General features: G+C 47.9%; 1 protein-coding gene across 1 annotated transcript in view; it reads right to left on the bottom strand.

Annotated features, from left to right (window-relative positions):
* Nucleotides 1-281: 281 nt before the first annotated feature.
* The window catches only part of dner (delta/notch-like EGF repeat containing), a 22,492-nt gene continuing 7,221 nt past the window's right edge, over nt 282-15,552 (bottom strand). The window contains exons 2-13 of the mRNA XM_084674702.1: nt 12,280-12,603; nt 12,085-12,182; nt 11,074-11,237; nt 10,051-10,199; nt 9,633-9,798; nt 9,378-9,491; nt 4,897-5,127; nt 2,623-2,745; nt 2,379-2,492; nt 2,157-2,288; nt 1,775-2,021; nt 282-1,626 (exon numbers count right to left, since the gene is read on the bottom strand). Coding sequence (XP_084530828.1) covers nt 1,515-1,626; nt 1,775-2,021; nt 2,157-2,288; nt 2,379-2,492; nt 2,623-2,745; nt 4,897-5,127; nt 9,378-9,491; nt 9,633-9,798; nt 10,051-10,199; nt 11,074-11,237; nt 12,085-12,182; nt 12,280-12,603 — 1,974 coding nt within the window. The 3' untranslated portion in view covers nt 282-1,514. The remainder of the gene's footprint in view (nt 1,627-1,774; nt 2,022-2,156; nt 2,289-2,378; nt 2,493-2,622; nt 2,746-4,896; nt 5,128-9,377; nt 9,492-9,632; nt 9,799-10,050; nt 10,200-11,073; nt 11,238-12,084; nt 12,183-12,279; nt 12,604-15,552) is intronic.

The following is a 15,552-nucleotide window of genomic DNA, read 5'->3' as shown; positions in this document are numbered from 1 at the left end:
TCTGAAACATCTGAATGAACCTGACTGTCACCAAATCCTTGCAGAGGAATAACACACCTTATATGGGCATTCACCCTGAGATTGGTTGTTGTCTGTGGGCATGAACCATGCTGGTGTGGGAAGCTACTCCTACATCATGTTGAAGTGTTAATCACTATAATTCTATTAGATGGTCTGGGTTGCATCCGTTTCTTTCCATTTGTGTACAAATGCTGGTACATCTTGAATCATTATTTAAGAGCACCACTAAAGTGACATAATAATTGAAGAAGACCGAATGCTAATGTTCACCTACATTTTTATTGTTACATCATTCGACATAGATAATATTCATGGTTCTTTTCGTAAAAAAAAAGAAAAAAAAGGAGGAGGATAAGCCTGTAGGCAGGATCAGTCTGAGCTGGCTCTTTACCCAGGGTCTGGTCCTGAGAGGGACAACATGATAGCACACAGAAAGAGATCCCTGCACCTGGGTACCTGGGACACACAAGCACACTGACACTGGAGCAGAACACCCGGCAGACCCCGACCATGACCTCTGACCCTCTGCGACCCCCAAACATGATCATCCCAGCTCCCCTCGCCACTCCCGGGCGAACGCTGTCCTCAGGTACGCTACGCAACACTGTGAATACGAGCACTCCTGCCTTTATTTACACAGAACCTGCATGTCAATGACAAAAATATGACAACAAATATATATTTTTCAAAGCACTGTTCCAATGGCTCCCACTACATAGTGGATCTAGACATTCCATCTACCACCACGTGTTGCCTGAAGAAGAAGAGTTTGGCACAAACCCTTGAAAAGCTACTGTATTCACGAAATCAACAACAATACGGAGGGTTTCAAAATAATGCAGAAACCATCAAATCTACCCATGCACCAAGTAAGGCAACCTACAGCAGATACACATGTGTGCTCCTACTTTCTACCACATCAGTTAGGACGCTATCAGCAGGGTGAGCTGAGTGTCTAGGTGGAGGACAGGTTGCTCTCTACTGGCCCCTGAGTCCCAGGGCTGGAGGTCCCTCCAGTAGTTGGTAGAAGGACAGGGAGCTATACTGGACAGCTGGCCGGCACAAACTGTTTTGTTTCACATCTTCACAGAATCATAAAATGTAAAGTAAGCTGTTATGCTACAGTAGCCTCACGGATTTCAAATGGAAAATAGACAAACTGCAGAATTATCTTAGGACTACATATTCTCTAGCTATTTTCTTGCTTCTACGTTTGTTTATGTGTCGTTACATTTAGTTATTTTGTTATTGGTAGAAACACTGACTTGTATGTGTGCTTATGCAGAGTGAGCTGTCATGATGTGGGTCATGGGCCCTCGTGAAGGTGTTTGAGGCCACGATGGGATTTGTAGTCCCAATGGAATGTGTTGTCGCAATGGAATGTGTGGTCGCGCGTGAACATGATAGCATTCGCGGTCTCAAGTCGACAGATGGCCTCGTGTGGTTGTGATGTGACGTGTGGTCGCTACACGTGGCATCTGTGGTGTTTCTCTTTACAAGTCTTTGGTTTTGATCAGAGTGACGAGCGGTTTGTCGTCCGGACTGTAGTCCTCGTACGTGATGGGGGTGGCGTCGTACATGGCCGGCCTGGACTTCTTCCCAAATCTGACGGGAGAAACACAGTATGAACATCACGTCTGTCAAAAACACGCTCGTCTCTGCCGAGGTAAGCACACGCGCATGCAACTCGTGTCTTTGCAGATGAGCACAACAGTTGAAAGAGGCATCCCATGCACCCGTGTTGCCGGGATACCTGGCGTGTCGGATGGAGGCGATGGCGTTGCTGAACTCGCTGTCGATGCTGCGGCAGTTGTAGAACTCCTGGTAGGCGTGGCGGGACGAGCCCTGGTATTCGATGCGGCTGATGCGGCAGATCCCCACGATCAGGATGATGAGCATGAGGACGAACGCCACGCACAGCGCCCCGATGATGATGTAGAGGGAGTGGCGGGGCATGTTGGTCAGGGAGTCCTCGGTGTGCAGGGGCTTCCACTGCAGGTCTGGGGGGGGCACACACACACACGACACACACACGACACACACACGAAACAAGCACGCGCGCATTTAGGGACGGAAGGAGACGAGTGGACGAGCGTGGGCGGTGCGGACGAGGAGACGCGGTGCGGACGACTCACGGATCTCGCAGCTCGGCCCCACCCAGCCTGGGGGACAGTGACAGGTGAAGCCGTAGGATTGGTCGATGCAGGTGCCTCCGTGGTGGCAGGGGTTGCTCTCGCACTCGTTGACGTCCACCTCGCAGCTCTCCCCTGAGACGGCACAGAGTCAGAACCTGCCGCTTCTCTGTGAGCCCGCATCAGCAAGGCGACCACACACACATATTCAAGGCGAGTCCTCACCCAGGTATCCAGGTGGACAGACACAGGCGGTGTTGAGTCCCGCACTCTTGCAGTGGCCCCCGTTCTGGCAGTGCACCCTCTGACAGGGGTCTCGGTACACCTCACAGTGCTTCCCTGCAGATAGGAGGAACACATGACGACACACGTGGTGTCCCCAATACCTCCCACTGGGGGGCACGCGCTCTGTGCAGCGTATGCTATGCTAGCACACACATCGTCCTCGTAGACCCAGATGAGCACGCACCTTCGTACTGAGCCGTGCAGACACACTCGTACGCGTTGATGAGGTCCCTGCAGGTGGCGTAGTTCTGGCAGGGGGCTGAGAGACACTCGTTGTACTCCTCTTCACAATACAAGCCATGGTAGCCTGCCAGACAGATAGGTTTACCACATTTACAGAGCTTTGGTTGATCAAATATCCGATCATGTCACAGATGAAAACAATACATATTCCAAATTTGCATAACATAACCCCACAACTAGGTTATTGCAGCCTTAGTACAGTGCTATTTTGTTACATGTTCATACAACATTTTGGTTTATTCGAACAATCTAGCACAATGCCTTTTGGGCATGGAATGTTACTGAAAGGGAATGGAATGCACAAGGCTGTTCCCCCTGTTTGCCACTAGAGGGCAGCTTCACACTGGGATTGAGAAAACCATGGCATCCCCATCTTTGTCCCCAAAATAAATCAGTGCAGCTACAAGGTCAGAGCACACAGATGACAGTGTGACAGAATCTCTGGGTTAATGTAAGAACTTTATGGTCTGTCATGACAAACACTGCACTGCAAAGTGCTTGTGTGTGCGTCCGTGCATGTGCTGTGCGCATGCCTTCACGTGTGTTTCATTGTTCATTTTCTGTGAGAGAACAATTTCATTTTTTAGTTGAAAAAGCCTGGATATACCTAAAAGGTCTACACAATCTCAATGAAATGTCAAGTGTTGTCTGTGTTCCTGAGCATCCTGTCTGTCTGTCTGTGTTCCTGAGCATCCTGTCTGTCTGTCTGTCTGTCTGTCTGTCTGTCTGTCTGTCTGTGTTCCTGAGCATCCTGTCTGTCTGTCTGTCTGTGTTCCTGAGCATCCTGTCTGTCTGTCTGTGTTCCTGAGCATCCTGTCTGTCTGTCTGTCTGTCTGTCTGTGTTCCTGAGCATCCTGTCTGTCTGTCTGTCTGTCTGTCTGTCTGTGTTCCTGAGCATCCTGTCTGTCTGTCTGTCTGTCTGTCTGTGTTCCTGAGCATCCTGTCTGTCTGTCTGTCTGTCTGTGTTCCTGAGCATCCTGTCTGTCTGTCTGTCTGTCTGTCTGTGTTCCTGAGCATCCTGTCTGTCTGTCTGTCTGTGTTCCTGAGCATCCTGTCTGTCTGTCTGTGTTCCTGAGCATCCTGTCTGTCTGTCTGTCTGTGTTCCTGAGCATCCTGTCTGTCTGTCTGTGTTCCTGAGCATCCTGTCTGTCTGTCTGTCTGTCTGTCTGTCTGTGTTCCTGAGCATCCTGTCTGTCTGTGTTCCTGAGCATCCTATCTGTCTGTGTTCCTGAGCATCCTGTCTCGTCTCCAAGTTAGAGGCAGACACACAAGGCTGTCTGTGCGTGTCTGTGTGTGTGTGTCTGTGTGTGTGTATGTGTGTGTGTGTCTGTGCTCAGACACACGTCAGCCTCATAACTCATCCTCTCCATCACACAACACTCCCATGCACCAGCTGGCAGGCTGATGAAAAGGGAGGAAAGGTCAATTAAATCCCTAAACAAAATTGTGTGTGAATGTGTGTGTGTGTGAGAGAGAAATAGAGAGAAAGTGTGTGTGAGAGAGAGAGAGAGAGAGAGAGAGAGAGAGAGAAAGAAAGTGCGCATGTAACTGTGATTATGCATGGTTTCTCTAGGATCGTAATTGCAAATCACCCCTCATGTCAGTCCCAGAACAGTGGCAGTCCGAGCAAAGCCATTTCATTGGACAGCATCCTCATGACAACTTGCGCAGTCAAGGCTGCAAGCACAGGCTCGGCGGCACCGAGCAACGGTTTCACCATGGCAACCAGACGATGGGGGTGGGAGGGTGGGCGAGGGGAGAGGTGAGGAGTAGTACAAAAACTAGAGATGAAGAGAAGGACTTAAGACCCAAAGCAATCTGAGACAGGTGGGGAATAAAGGGAAGGCAGAGCCCTGATATTAAAGGAGCTGCTTTATTTCAGAGAAAGGCAGCAGATGATAGCAGCCTGTATGTGCAGGCCCAAAGTCTTCAACAGAAAGCCATCAGCTGCTATGTTCAGCAGAGACAGAGAGCCAGCCAGATGGTTAAGACCAACAGGGAGAGAGGCCAATGTGTCCCTTTGTATTTATGGCCCTCTGAAGGAATCATTGTCCTAACCACAGATAATGATCTGTCATCATCCCACACAATAGATTTGGACCAATTCACCCAACATGACCTAGATAGCCATCGATGGTTTGACACAATCTTTTACCAGTTTCAGAGAGATGTGCCTGCTTGAGACACAATGCCCAGCCATGCCTGGGTTCCTCACCTGGGACACACAGGCACCTGTAGCTGGTGCCTACGCTGCGACAGACCCCGTGGGCGCAGGGGTTGAGGGCACAGAAGTCCACCAGCTGAGCGCAGGTGGGGCCCGTGAAGCCAGCAGCACAGCTACAGCTGAAGCCCAGGCCGGGGCCCTGAGGGGAGCACGTCCCGTTGTTGTGGCACGGGCCGGAGGCACAGGGGTCCACACGCTGCTCACACATGCTGCCCTGATACCCTGAGGGAGGGAGGGAGGGAGGGAGGGAGGGAGGGAGGGAGGGAGGGAGGGAGGGAGGGAGGGAGGGAGGGAGGGAGGGAGGGAGAGAGAGAGAGAGAGAGAGAGAGAGAGAGAGAGAGAGAGAGAGAGAGAGAGAGAGAGAGAGAGAGAGAGAGAGAGCGAGAGGGATAAAGAGAAAGAAGGAGAGAACAAAATAAATAAATAGTGTGACAGACAGAGAGAGAGAGGTTCGTTTTCCACTGACTCCATCAGATTATTCCTTCCTCCCAATGGATATAAATGTCTGGGACTGTGTGCTGTGGGTAAAATAGGGTCCCTCACTCCAGATCAATGAATCCGCCTGTAAAAGGCTCACTTCATTAGTGTAATGAAATACACACCAATGAAATCAGCACTCTATGCTGCATGTACAGTACAACACACACAGACCAGCCAGGCTCTGTACCATTGTCCATGAATTATACAGTAGCATGGGATGGGGTATCTGGGTAAAGATGTAGGAGGATGGGGGAGGGGCAGGACACCTTGTCACAGGGGAGAGATATATAACCTCAGTCTAACAGGAGAAGCAGACAGTTGAAAAGGTTTAAACTGAAACCGAAGGGCAAGAGAAGCAGAAGACCAACATGGCTTCAGAGGAAAGGTGATTCTGAGATAAGAGGAGGAAGCCAAGCTGCATGCTCCTCCCTCCCTCTCTCCCTCTCTCCCTCTCTCCCTCTCTCCCTCTCTCCCTCTCTCCCTCTCTCCCTCTCCCCCTCTCTCTCTCCCTCCCTCCCTCCCTCCCTCCTTCCTTCCTTCCTTCCTTCCTTCCTTCCTTCCTTCCTTCCCTCCCTCCCTCCCTCCCTCCCTCCCTGTCTACCTGTCTACCTGTCTACCTGTCCACCTGTCTGCCTGCCTGCCTGTCTGCCTGTCTGTCAGAGACCTGTCTGGTGGGGCAGGCTATTTTATCCCCGTCTGTTTCCTGAGGTGTGGTCGTCAGGGGAGACAGGGGGGAGTGAGCAGCAGCCGTCATCATCGCTCTGTCCCTGGTCACAGTGACAGCACCCAGGACCCGGACCATAATGCACCCTGACACAGGAGTCTGGGGCAGCTGGACAACCACTTAGAGGTTGAAACACTCCAACATCATTACACACAGACCTGAACACACACACACATGCACACGCATACACACACACACCAGTGTGACCACACACCTAAGCAAAGCCCCGGGTGACCTCTACCATGAGTCTGAGTTGAGAACTTGTACATTGCGGAAAAAGGACCAGGAGAGAGAGGGTTAAGACTCTAAATATAGACGTCCTCCCACCCCGCTGTTCCTGGGGGAGACACACACACACTGCTGAGAGAGGCCCGGAGGATGGAGGGGAACACTGCAGGAGTCGACTGTGTCGACACACACATGCCCACCAGCGCTACTGACACTGGATTTAACTCACTCGGCTGGCAGTCAGTGATTGAGGCCTAATACTGTTTTGATTGTTTCCGCTACTGTTGTCATCTGTTGTCATTCATCAGTTTGCGTAAAATGCTTCATGATAATGAGTTCAGCCTCCGCCAAAAGACATGCATTTGCATGATTTATGTGTGTTGTGGGAAAACAGTAGCGATGCTATAAACTGGTGAGCACATGTGTGTGTGTGTGTGTGTGGGGAGGGGGGTTCTTGAAAAAGTCCAGAACCCTCCAGAGAGAGAGGAATAAAAAAGAAAGGTGTCCCTTTCAGACAACAGAGAGACAGCATTCTGCCCAGGAGGAAGAGCGTGAAGGTCAGAAGCAGTCTTTATCCCTCCTAGATTACTCTTCACACTTCACAGATTTGACTGTTTGACAACTTCTCCACTCTCGGCTGGCCGTGGAGCAGGTAGGAGTGGCCAGACAGATCCAAGTCCTCCTCAAGCCTCAGCTGTGAAACTGTCCAAGCTAGCGCCCTCTTCTTCTTCCCCCTGTGGAGAGCTAGGTCTAGCTAGGTGTCTGTCCGTCGCATGGCTCGGGCACACAGTTCAGACCACCCCCACCTTGAATGCAAACTGTAAACTGGGAGAGGGTGATTGTTGTTTAACCCACAGGAAAGCTTCAAATACACGATTACCCAACAAGAGCATTCAATATTTTGAAATCTTCACTGCCCTAATTAAAAAGTGATGAGGTGCTGAGGTGCTCTGCACTCCTATTGTTGAATTGTTGCTCTTTCTCTGCTCGAAAAACAGCAGAATGTATTTGTTTATTTGTGGTCCAAAAGCTACCAATTAATAATTCAATCGGTTTTGCTTTGTTAGCTGTCCTCATTAGGAGTACCTGAACAGGAATGGTTCTCTAGCCAGTTCATCAGTCATCCTCAGTTGTTTTATCTATGTGTGTGCAGTGAAAAAAACTCACGGTTTGATGTGGTCGAAGTGTGTGAGTGTTTGGTTGTGTGTGTGTGTGCGCATGCCCTTACTCAGAAGTTGTGCTATGGCACATGTACTTTGTGGGAACAGATTTCCCTTGAGAGGCCAAAGCCAGTGGTAAGTACCTTAGAACTCATTAGAGCTGCAGACCAAAGTTCAAATGAAGCTCAAGAGTGACACAGATAAACACATAGATGACACCATGACCCGGAGAGAGCAGACTGCTGGGAAATGAAATGCAAGTGGCTTGTGCTGAGCAAATATCTCTGATCTCTCACTTGTGTATTTTCGAGAACAGTGGTTTATCAATTCTCTCCAGAGTTTGCTTTGGTTCATAATTTATAATAAAGCATTATTCAAAGACAATATGTACATACTTAACGGTATAAAAGGGAAAAAAATAATCTGTAAAATCTATAGGTTTTGTCCCCCAGGAACTTGTAAACTAATGAGACCCTCTGAGAGATGCTTAGCAACACAGACAGCCCGCTACTTTCCAAACAATTATGTTCCAGCAATGCTGTTCCAGCCAATCGCCTTTGGCAAGGCAAGCTGTCCTTCTGGGCTTATGTTTTGAAACCACTGTCAATCAAACTCGAGCTGGAGGAAAGCGTGGAAGTTTAGACGAGAATTGGGGACATTGTTTTATAGAATTTAGTTGAGCTACTACAGTTTAAATTTGTCATTTTCAAATAGTTTGTCAACTTTTATATATCACAATACACAAAACGTCTTTATACATTAGTAGGAATGATCAAATCAAGCAATATTCTGGAAGTTGGAAGATTTATTTTATTTACTTTATTTTCTTTATCCAAGAGCATCATACACACCTCAGTACGTTACTTTTGTGGTATGTGCAAAATTGACCTTTTATTTTGTTAGAATATAGATATGATTCTTGTTAAAACTGTTTTGTAACACAGACCATTCATTGGAATTATTACAGGATGGAATACTCTCTCAGTCAGCCACCCTGCATCACAATATGTAGTGTAGTATATATGTAGTGTAGTATATATGTAGTGTAGTATATATGTAGTGTAGTATATATGTAGTGTAGTATATAGGTAGTGTAGTATGTATGTAGTGTAGTATATATGTAGTGTAGTATATAGGTAGTGTAGTATGTATGTAGTGTAGTATATATGTAGTGTAGTATATATGTAGTGTAGTATATAGGTAGTGTAGTATGTATGTAGTGTAGTATATATGTAGTGTAGTATATAGGTAGTGTAGTATGTATGTAGTGTAGTATATATGTAGTGTAGTATATGTAGTGTATGGTGCAGTGCATGATACATTTCCATCCATAAAGCTATGTCGTTCACCAAGTTACATTCAACCAATGTCCAAGAAATATACCATAGTTAACAAGCTCCCTAGTTAGAACTAGAAGTTAACGACTGTGTCATAAACTAGCTTTCTGATTAAAACAAAAAACATAATTATATGTGATGAGATAGGGTTTCCAAAAATAAAACTCATTAACGCACATAATTATGATACAGCCTAGGGCGAAAAACGTAACTCCATCACATAAATAACTCCACATTCCATTCCAATACAACGTTTCTTTGTTATGTTTGTATCAGATGTGTGGCTCTGTCTTAAGTTGGGCTGTTGAAATGGGAACATCTATTTTAGGAACAGGTATTTAAGGAAGAGCCACAACAACTGCTCTGTATGTAAGGCACATATTCAACCCCATTATGCTCATGTTTAACGGTTTAAATGTATCATAAAAGCTCCCAGCACTCAACACATAGTGCTGTGCGTCAGGCATGAAGTGGTGTTTTTTCTTTGAATGATCAGTGGGACACCTAAATAGGATCCCTGTCATGGAGCACTAGGGTACCTACCTTCAGGGCAGTAGCACCTGGGCCCTGCCAGGCTGCTGGAGCAGGTAGCTCCGTTCCTGCAGGGCTCAGACAGACAGTGGTCCACCAGCATCTGGCAGCGCTCCCCCTCGAACCCTGGGGACGCACAGAGCAACATGACATCACTCCAATGCAGCTTATCCTTTGTAGTCACCACACACAAACACACGCACAGGCACACATATACACTCATGCTTACAGTCGCCCACGCACACACAAACACATACACGCGCACACAGAGACCCTTGCCTGGGGGGCAGGTACAAGTGTAGTTCCGTCCCTCGTCGCCCTGCCTCTGATCGGTGCAGGTGGCGTTGTTGCGGCAGGGCCTCAGGTGACAGGCGTCAAACTCCTCACAGAAGATGCCAGAATAGCTGTCCTCACACTCACAGAAGAAGGTGTTCTATTGGAGCAGAGAGATGGAGAGCTCTGCCGACAAGGATTTTCCATCATTCTTACACAAATAGCTCATTGATTGTCTCGTTTCCTGTAGCCTGCTGATGAGGTGTTGATTGACATTAGGTGTGCGACGTAGCTATGTTCAGCTACATCGGGCCACAAGCCTGCAAGCGGCCTTGAATCCTGTGTGTTTCTGATATGAAGACTGCTTCTTTACATGTGGAGGGGACAAGACACTTCTAACCCCTGACCTTACCACTGGAGGCTGGGTGATACATGTTCCCTTCCCAGAGCATTGTGGGTCGCTGAACCTGCTTCCAGGCTCCACACAGCTGCTGGCTTTGACGGTCAAGTTGAGTCTCAAGGTCACCTCCTCACTGCTGTCGGAGCCCAGACGCAGCATGCCTACGATGAGAGAAGAGAACACATGGAAAGTTTCCGCAGGGAGAAAAGCAACGGCCGGTCAAAGATGTGACAGACAGACGAATGAATGAGAACTGGTTTTCTGGAGGGTCGGTTGTTATCTGGTTCAAAGTGAAGCGAGTCTGACGGTGCGTTTCACACATTATTCTTATAGAGCATCAAACATGTTTATGACCCCAAGATAATCCACCTAAATGTCACTGCAGTGAGATGATTCCCCAGTGGCCAACTGTGCTAGATAGACAGAGTAGACAAGAGATAGACAGAAATAGATTTGACGTTGTTCCCGTTCTTCACATGACCCAAGTCCCAAGAGGCAGCTGCGTTTAAAAAAGTCTCCCTCAAATGGAGGATTCATAGCAGTAATCTGGAGCCCACTCAGAACCAGTAAACCACAAACACCAAGATGAGCCACTGACACTGTGTATCACCTCCCCCCACTCCATGTTGTCACTCCCCCTTGAAAGACAGTTCAAGGTCCAACGTCACATGTAGTCAGACGTGCGCAGGAGGGTGGAGGCGCATCACCACCAAGGAACAGGACACCACTTAAATGCTGGATTAAGCACAGCTCAATATCCTGATATAATCCTGTCAGAGGCTGAGTTGGAACAGCTTGTAAAGTGGTAATATTAGGCTCTTAGAGAAACATTCGGATTGTGACCATCAGGTCTATTCTGGACATGCTCTTGTGGTCCTGAAGTGTGCATATATGAACGTGTTCATAGAGGTTACAATATTTATATCATGGCAAGACCTGGATGGAGTGTGCCTTTATGTCCTAAGGATGTCCCCTATTTGCTGGGGACTATGGCATCGTCATGGAGATGCCATTAGTCAGTAGGAGGGATCTTACTGAGGAAGTAGTTGTGTCCTAGAGGCAGGGACTGGTCTGGAATCACTAGTCCATCTGCTGCCTGCTGGAACCACATGATGGTGCCCTCCAGCACAGAGGAACGCTGGAACCCTTCCTCACCCACGCGCCACAGCACGGGCGCCCCACTCACATCCACCGACACCCTGGAGAGAGACAGAGAAAGGGAGAAAGGAAGAGTGGGAGCGATAGACAGTGTGTGAGAGGAACAGAGGGAGAGAGAGAGAGAGAGAGAGAGAGAGAGGGAGAGAGACAAATAGATGGACGCGGTTGTGCGTTTGTGTGTGTGTGAATGAATGAAAAACCCAGAGAAAAAGACAAAGAGCAGCCAACCACAAAGGCAAAGCCTAAACCAATGTGGTCCAGAGTGACGCTAGTGCAGCCCTACAGCTTGCACGGCCCCCGGGGACCCTGAGTAATGAGAGGGGCGTGTGAGTCTGGGATGGAGGAAGGTTGCTCCCCCTGGTGACACCGCCAAGGTGAGGCAGCAGTTTCTGAAGGCCAGGGGAATGAGCTATGGATCGTGCGGTCAAGGGCCATTACTCACCTGAGTGGGAAACAAATACTGTTGCGGGCAAAATGCAGCAAGCATGCGGATGCACAGAGATACTCTTGTCTTTTCTCTCTCCCCGTCAAGCTCATTCCCACACACACGGACACTCAAGTTCACGTTCTCCTTTTCGGCCTCTGAATACCTTGACCATGTGCATCTTTAGCTAGTGTTTCAATTGACAGTTCTGTGCTGGATGTGTGTTTGTGTGTGTTTGTCTGTGCGAAAGAGAGAGAGAAGATAGTGTGAATGAATGTGAAGTTTGCACACAAGCTTTGGGAATCGATGAGCAGATCACAAACAGCAACAGCTTTCAGAGTCACACAGGACAAACAACTAAAAATAGCCACAAAATGTGACAAAGATCTCCCTGCCTCAGACAGGGCAGTAGTGATTCTCATGTGTGGTGTGGGTTGTGTCTGTGAGCAGACATGGGCTCTTACTTGACAGCAGTCTCCTCAGGCACCTCCAGGGAAACAGTCAGCGTTCCAGAGGTGAGCTCACATAACTCAGGGCTCACACAATGCATCCCCTCCTTCACCTTCAACACACACACACACACACACACACACAGGTAAACCACAATAACATACTTATACTAATACACTATATTAAGGTAAAAAAAAAAAACCTGGTACCTGGTCTTTATCCCAGGGAACCACCAGCAGCCTTTGTCCAGCCTTGGGTTCCCACGGCTGCAGGGTGGGTGTGGCCAGGCTGGTGGAGGGGATGCTGGTTGGCTGAGGTGGTTGAGTGGCGGTGGTAGGCGTGGCAGGTGTGGCCTGATCGGGGGCAGGGGGCATGGCTGGCTCCCAGTTAGACACGGGCAGGTCTAGGATGGGCTGGTCACACCTTTCCCCCTCGTAGCCCTCAACACACTCACATGTGTGGGCCTCCCCTTCGTCACTGCGGCTACAGTTGCCATGGAGACAGGGGCTGCTGGCACAGGGGTCTGTGAAAAACTGTGAGGAGCAGTGGGTAGAGGGAGAGGTAGAAGAAGCAACATGAAAACATCTCCCTTCTCAACCACGAGCCCTCACGCTGCACATCCAAAGACTTCATGTCCTCTTTTGTCTACATTATATGTTGTGTTCAACAAATGTTTTTTTACCCCTCTTTCCACAATTCTGGCTTAGACTTACAAAGCCAATAACATTGTTACGTGTGACAAGAGTTCCAGGGAGAAAGTGTGTACAAATTCTAAACAGTCCTCAAATCTTGTTCTCTACCCTCTCCCACCCTCCCTTGTCCTAATCACCATCCATTCCCCACCACTAGTTTACATGCTGTTGGTGTTCTACATTTGATTTGTATAGGTGGCGTCTGGAAAGGTTACAGCAATACATTTGTTAGATGGCAAAGTGAAAAACAAGAACAAACTGTTCTGAAGTTGGCTTCCTTGTTAAAGGCCACGGAGCTGCTAACCTCTGCGTACAAACAGCTCAGAGCTGCTTCCTCGCTGTCATGCACTAACAACACAAATGGGCCCTGACAGCTTGTTTCATGCTGTTTCCTTCTGTGAATAATTGAGTGGATTTGGTCGAAGAAGCAACACAGAAAAAAAAGATCAAAATAGTTGAAGGTGAGAGGACAAAGCTATGATGGTCCCCTTGCTGTAAGACTATTGGTTCTGCCACCAGAGTCTCTCACCCAGAACCGGCATATTAAACTGTTGTGTTTCCAGCCTCTGCAGCTGTTCAAACATCAGACTAACCAGCCCCTGAACCAAATGCAGACGGCTCTCATTTTGATTCTCCAGCCAGACACACACTTAGGCTCGTCTTTGTAAGGCAGAAGAACCCTTCAGCATCCTTAGCAGTTCTCCTCTCCACAGAAATGAGCCATAGCTCTTTAGCACTTAACCCGTCAAGTGTTCTCACGAGACTCAGCCATTGACTGTGACAGCACTGTGTCAAAGTGGGCTGACTCACTCCTTACAAACCTCTTCTGACCTGGACACGTTGTGCAGGCCATCTTTCACCCTAGTTTGTTTTCTCAGACCCTTGATAACTTGCAGTCATTTAGTCAAATCTTTAGTCAAGGATACCATGTTGTCCCCTGAGTCAATAAGAGACAGGCCTGGAGTTGAATATATAAAAACACGAAAACTTTGTGTATAGTGTGTAGACAGCTGAGAAAAAAACATATTTCTCTTTCATTCAATTGATATGGATTCAAAATAAATTTGCAAAAGGCTGGGTAGACTAAAACACATTTGTCAGGCTGAACATTTGATTGGGCTACTTTTTGCCTTGAAACATCATTGGCTTATATAGATCAGTTTCTGATAGCAATAAGGTAAAAACAATACTTAAATCCATTAAGAAACATTTGCAAGCTATCCAAGCTAACCTTTTAAATGTGCTGATCCAGTAGGTCTGTAGTACCAGTGAACTGAGTGTGCTCTGTCAGGATATGCAGTGTGCTAAACCACCACTGTGGGTGAGGAGCAGGAGGATCTGATGTTCTCTGCTGTGCTGTACTAAGAGGGTCGCAGTCTGTGGTGTGTTCCTGCAGCTTGCTGGTGGCCAGACCCCAGGGCTGACAGCTCAGTTATAACTCATCCTGTGAGCCTTCCCATTTAGTCACTTTATCAGTCAGTAAATGCTTGTTTGAGTCATCATTGCTGTGGAGTTGCTGTGGGTGTGTGATGGCCAGATAGCTCCATAGTTCCATAGTTCCCACCAGTCTTAACTAAGAACACAAATGGTTGTGAGATGGCAGAGCTAGTCCCATAGGAGTAGAGGTTAAAACTATATATTAAATAACCATACATATATATTGTACCATCAAGCACAAAGACATGCACTTACATAGACACATACACACACACACACACACACACACACACACACACACACACACACACACACACACTGCAACACTGAAGAATCCTCTGTGGGTTTTTGTTCAAGGCTACGTTACAGGAACATGACATGACTTCAGTCTGTATATATCAGTTTACAGTATGTGAAGTAGTCAAGGCCCTTCAGCAGGGTGCCCAGGATACTGCTGCCTCCATTCAATAATGATCAAGACATCTGTGTTGCCATAGCGACAGTAGCTAGGTAACCTGAAAGCAATTAGCTGTTTTTGGTGCTCAGGCTCGGAGAGTGTGTGTTTGTGGTAGACAGACAAACAGCAGGAGAGCACTACCGTGGAGCACATTCGCACACTTTGTGAACCATTTCCTTCATAGTGCTCTCATAGTTCACATGAGACGTCTGAGAAAGAAGCAGTTGTCCCCTCCTGCTCGTCCGTAGCGGCGTGCAGGCTGATGCTGCCTTGGCACAAGAGGAGGTCCAGACAGAAGCAGGTATTTGCACATCTCAAAGGCACCTGGGAGGTCACAAAGCGGGAGACTGGAACGTTCCACTGGCCCAAGGAACCTGTGCATCTTCAGTGATACAAACGAGATGTTTGAGTTTGTGAATGCCTGCGACGATCTCCTAGCTCTCAAAGAGGGAGGAGCCTACAGAACGACTGTCTATCAAACAGCTGAACAGAAACATTTCCACCTGATCAACTTCTGGATACACTTAGACATGGACAGATGAGAATGAAGATATTTTCCTTCCTTAGGTGTATCATTATTAGTTTGATGAGAAACGAATAATCAATGTGCCCATTTTGAAACTCCTTAAGAAGCGCCATCCTTGAAGAGAGCTTTAAGAATGCAAATGTCCAACCTGGGTTTTGATCTGACACATGGTCTGCTAAAAAAGTATGCATGGCACCCTGTGACAGCCTGGCAACCTGTAACAGCCTGGCAACCTGTAACCGCCTGGTCGCTGCAGCAGGGAAACTAGAGCATCTTCCTGCATTGCGTAACACGGTAACAAATAACCATGGCGATGAGGCAGGAGGAGAAGGCCCCAGACACATGCAAGGATGCTGATGTGCAAACACAC

Source organism: Hypomesus nipponensis, chromosome 15 (assembly GCF_054491055.1).
Source record: "Hypomesus nipponensis isolate SF chromosome 15, ASM5449105v1, whole genome shotgun sequence".
Taxonomy (NCBI): domain Eukaryota; kingdom Metazoa; phylum Chordata; class Actinopteri; order Osmeriformes; family Osmeridae; genus Hypomesus; species Hypomesus nipponensis.
This window is presented reverse-complemented; position numbering and strand designations above follow the sequence as displayed.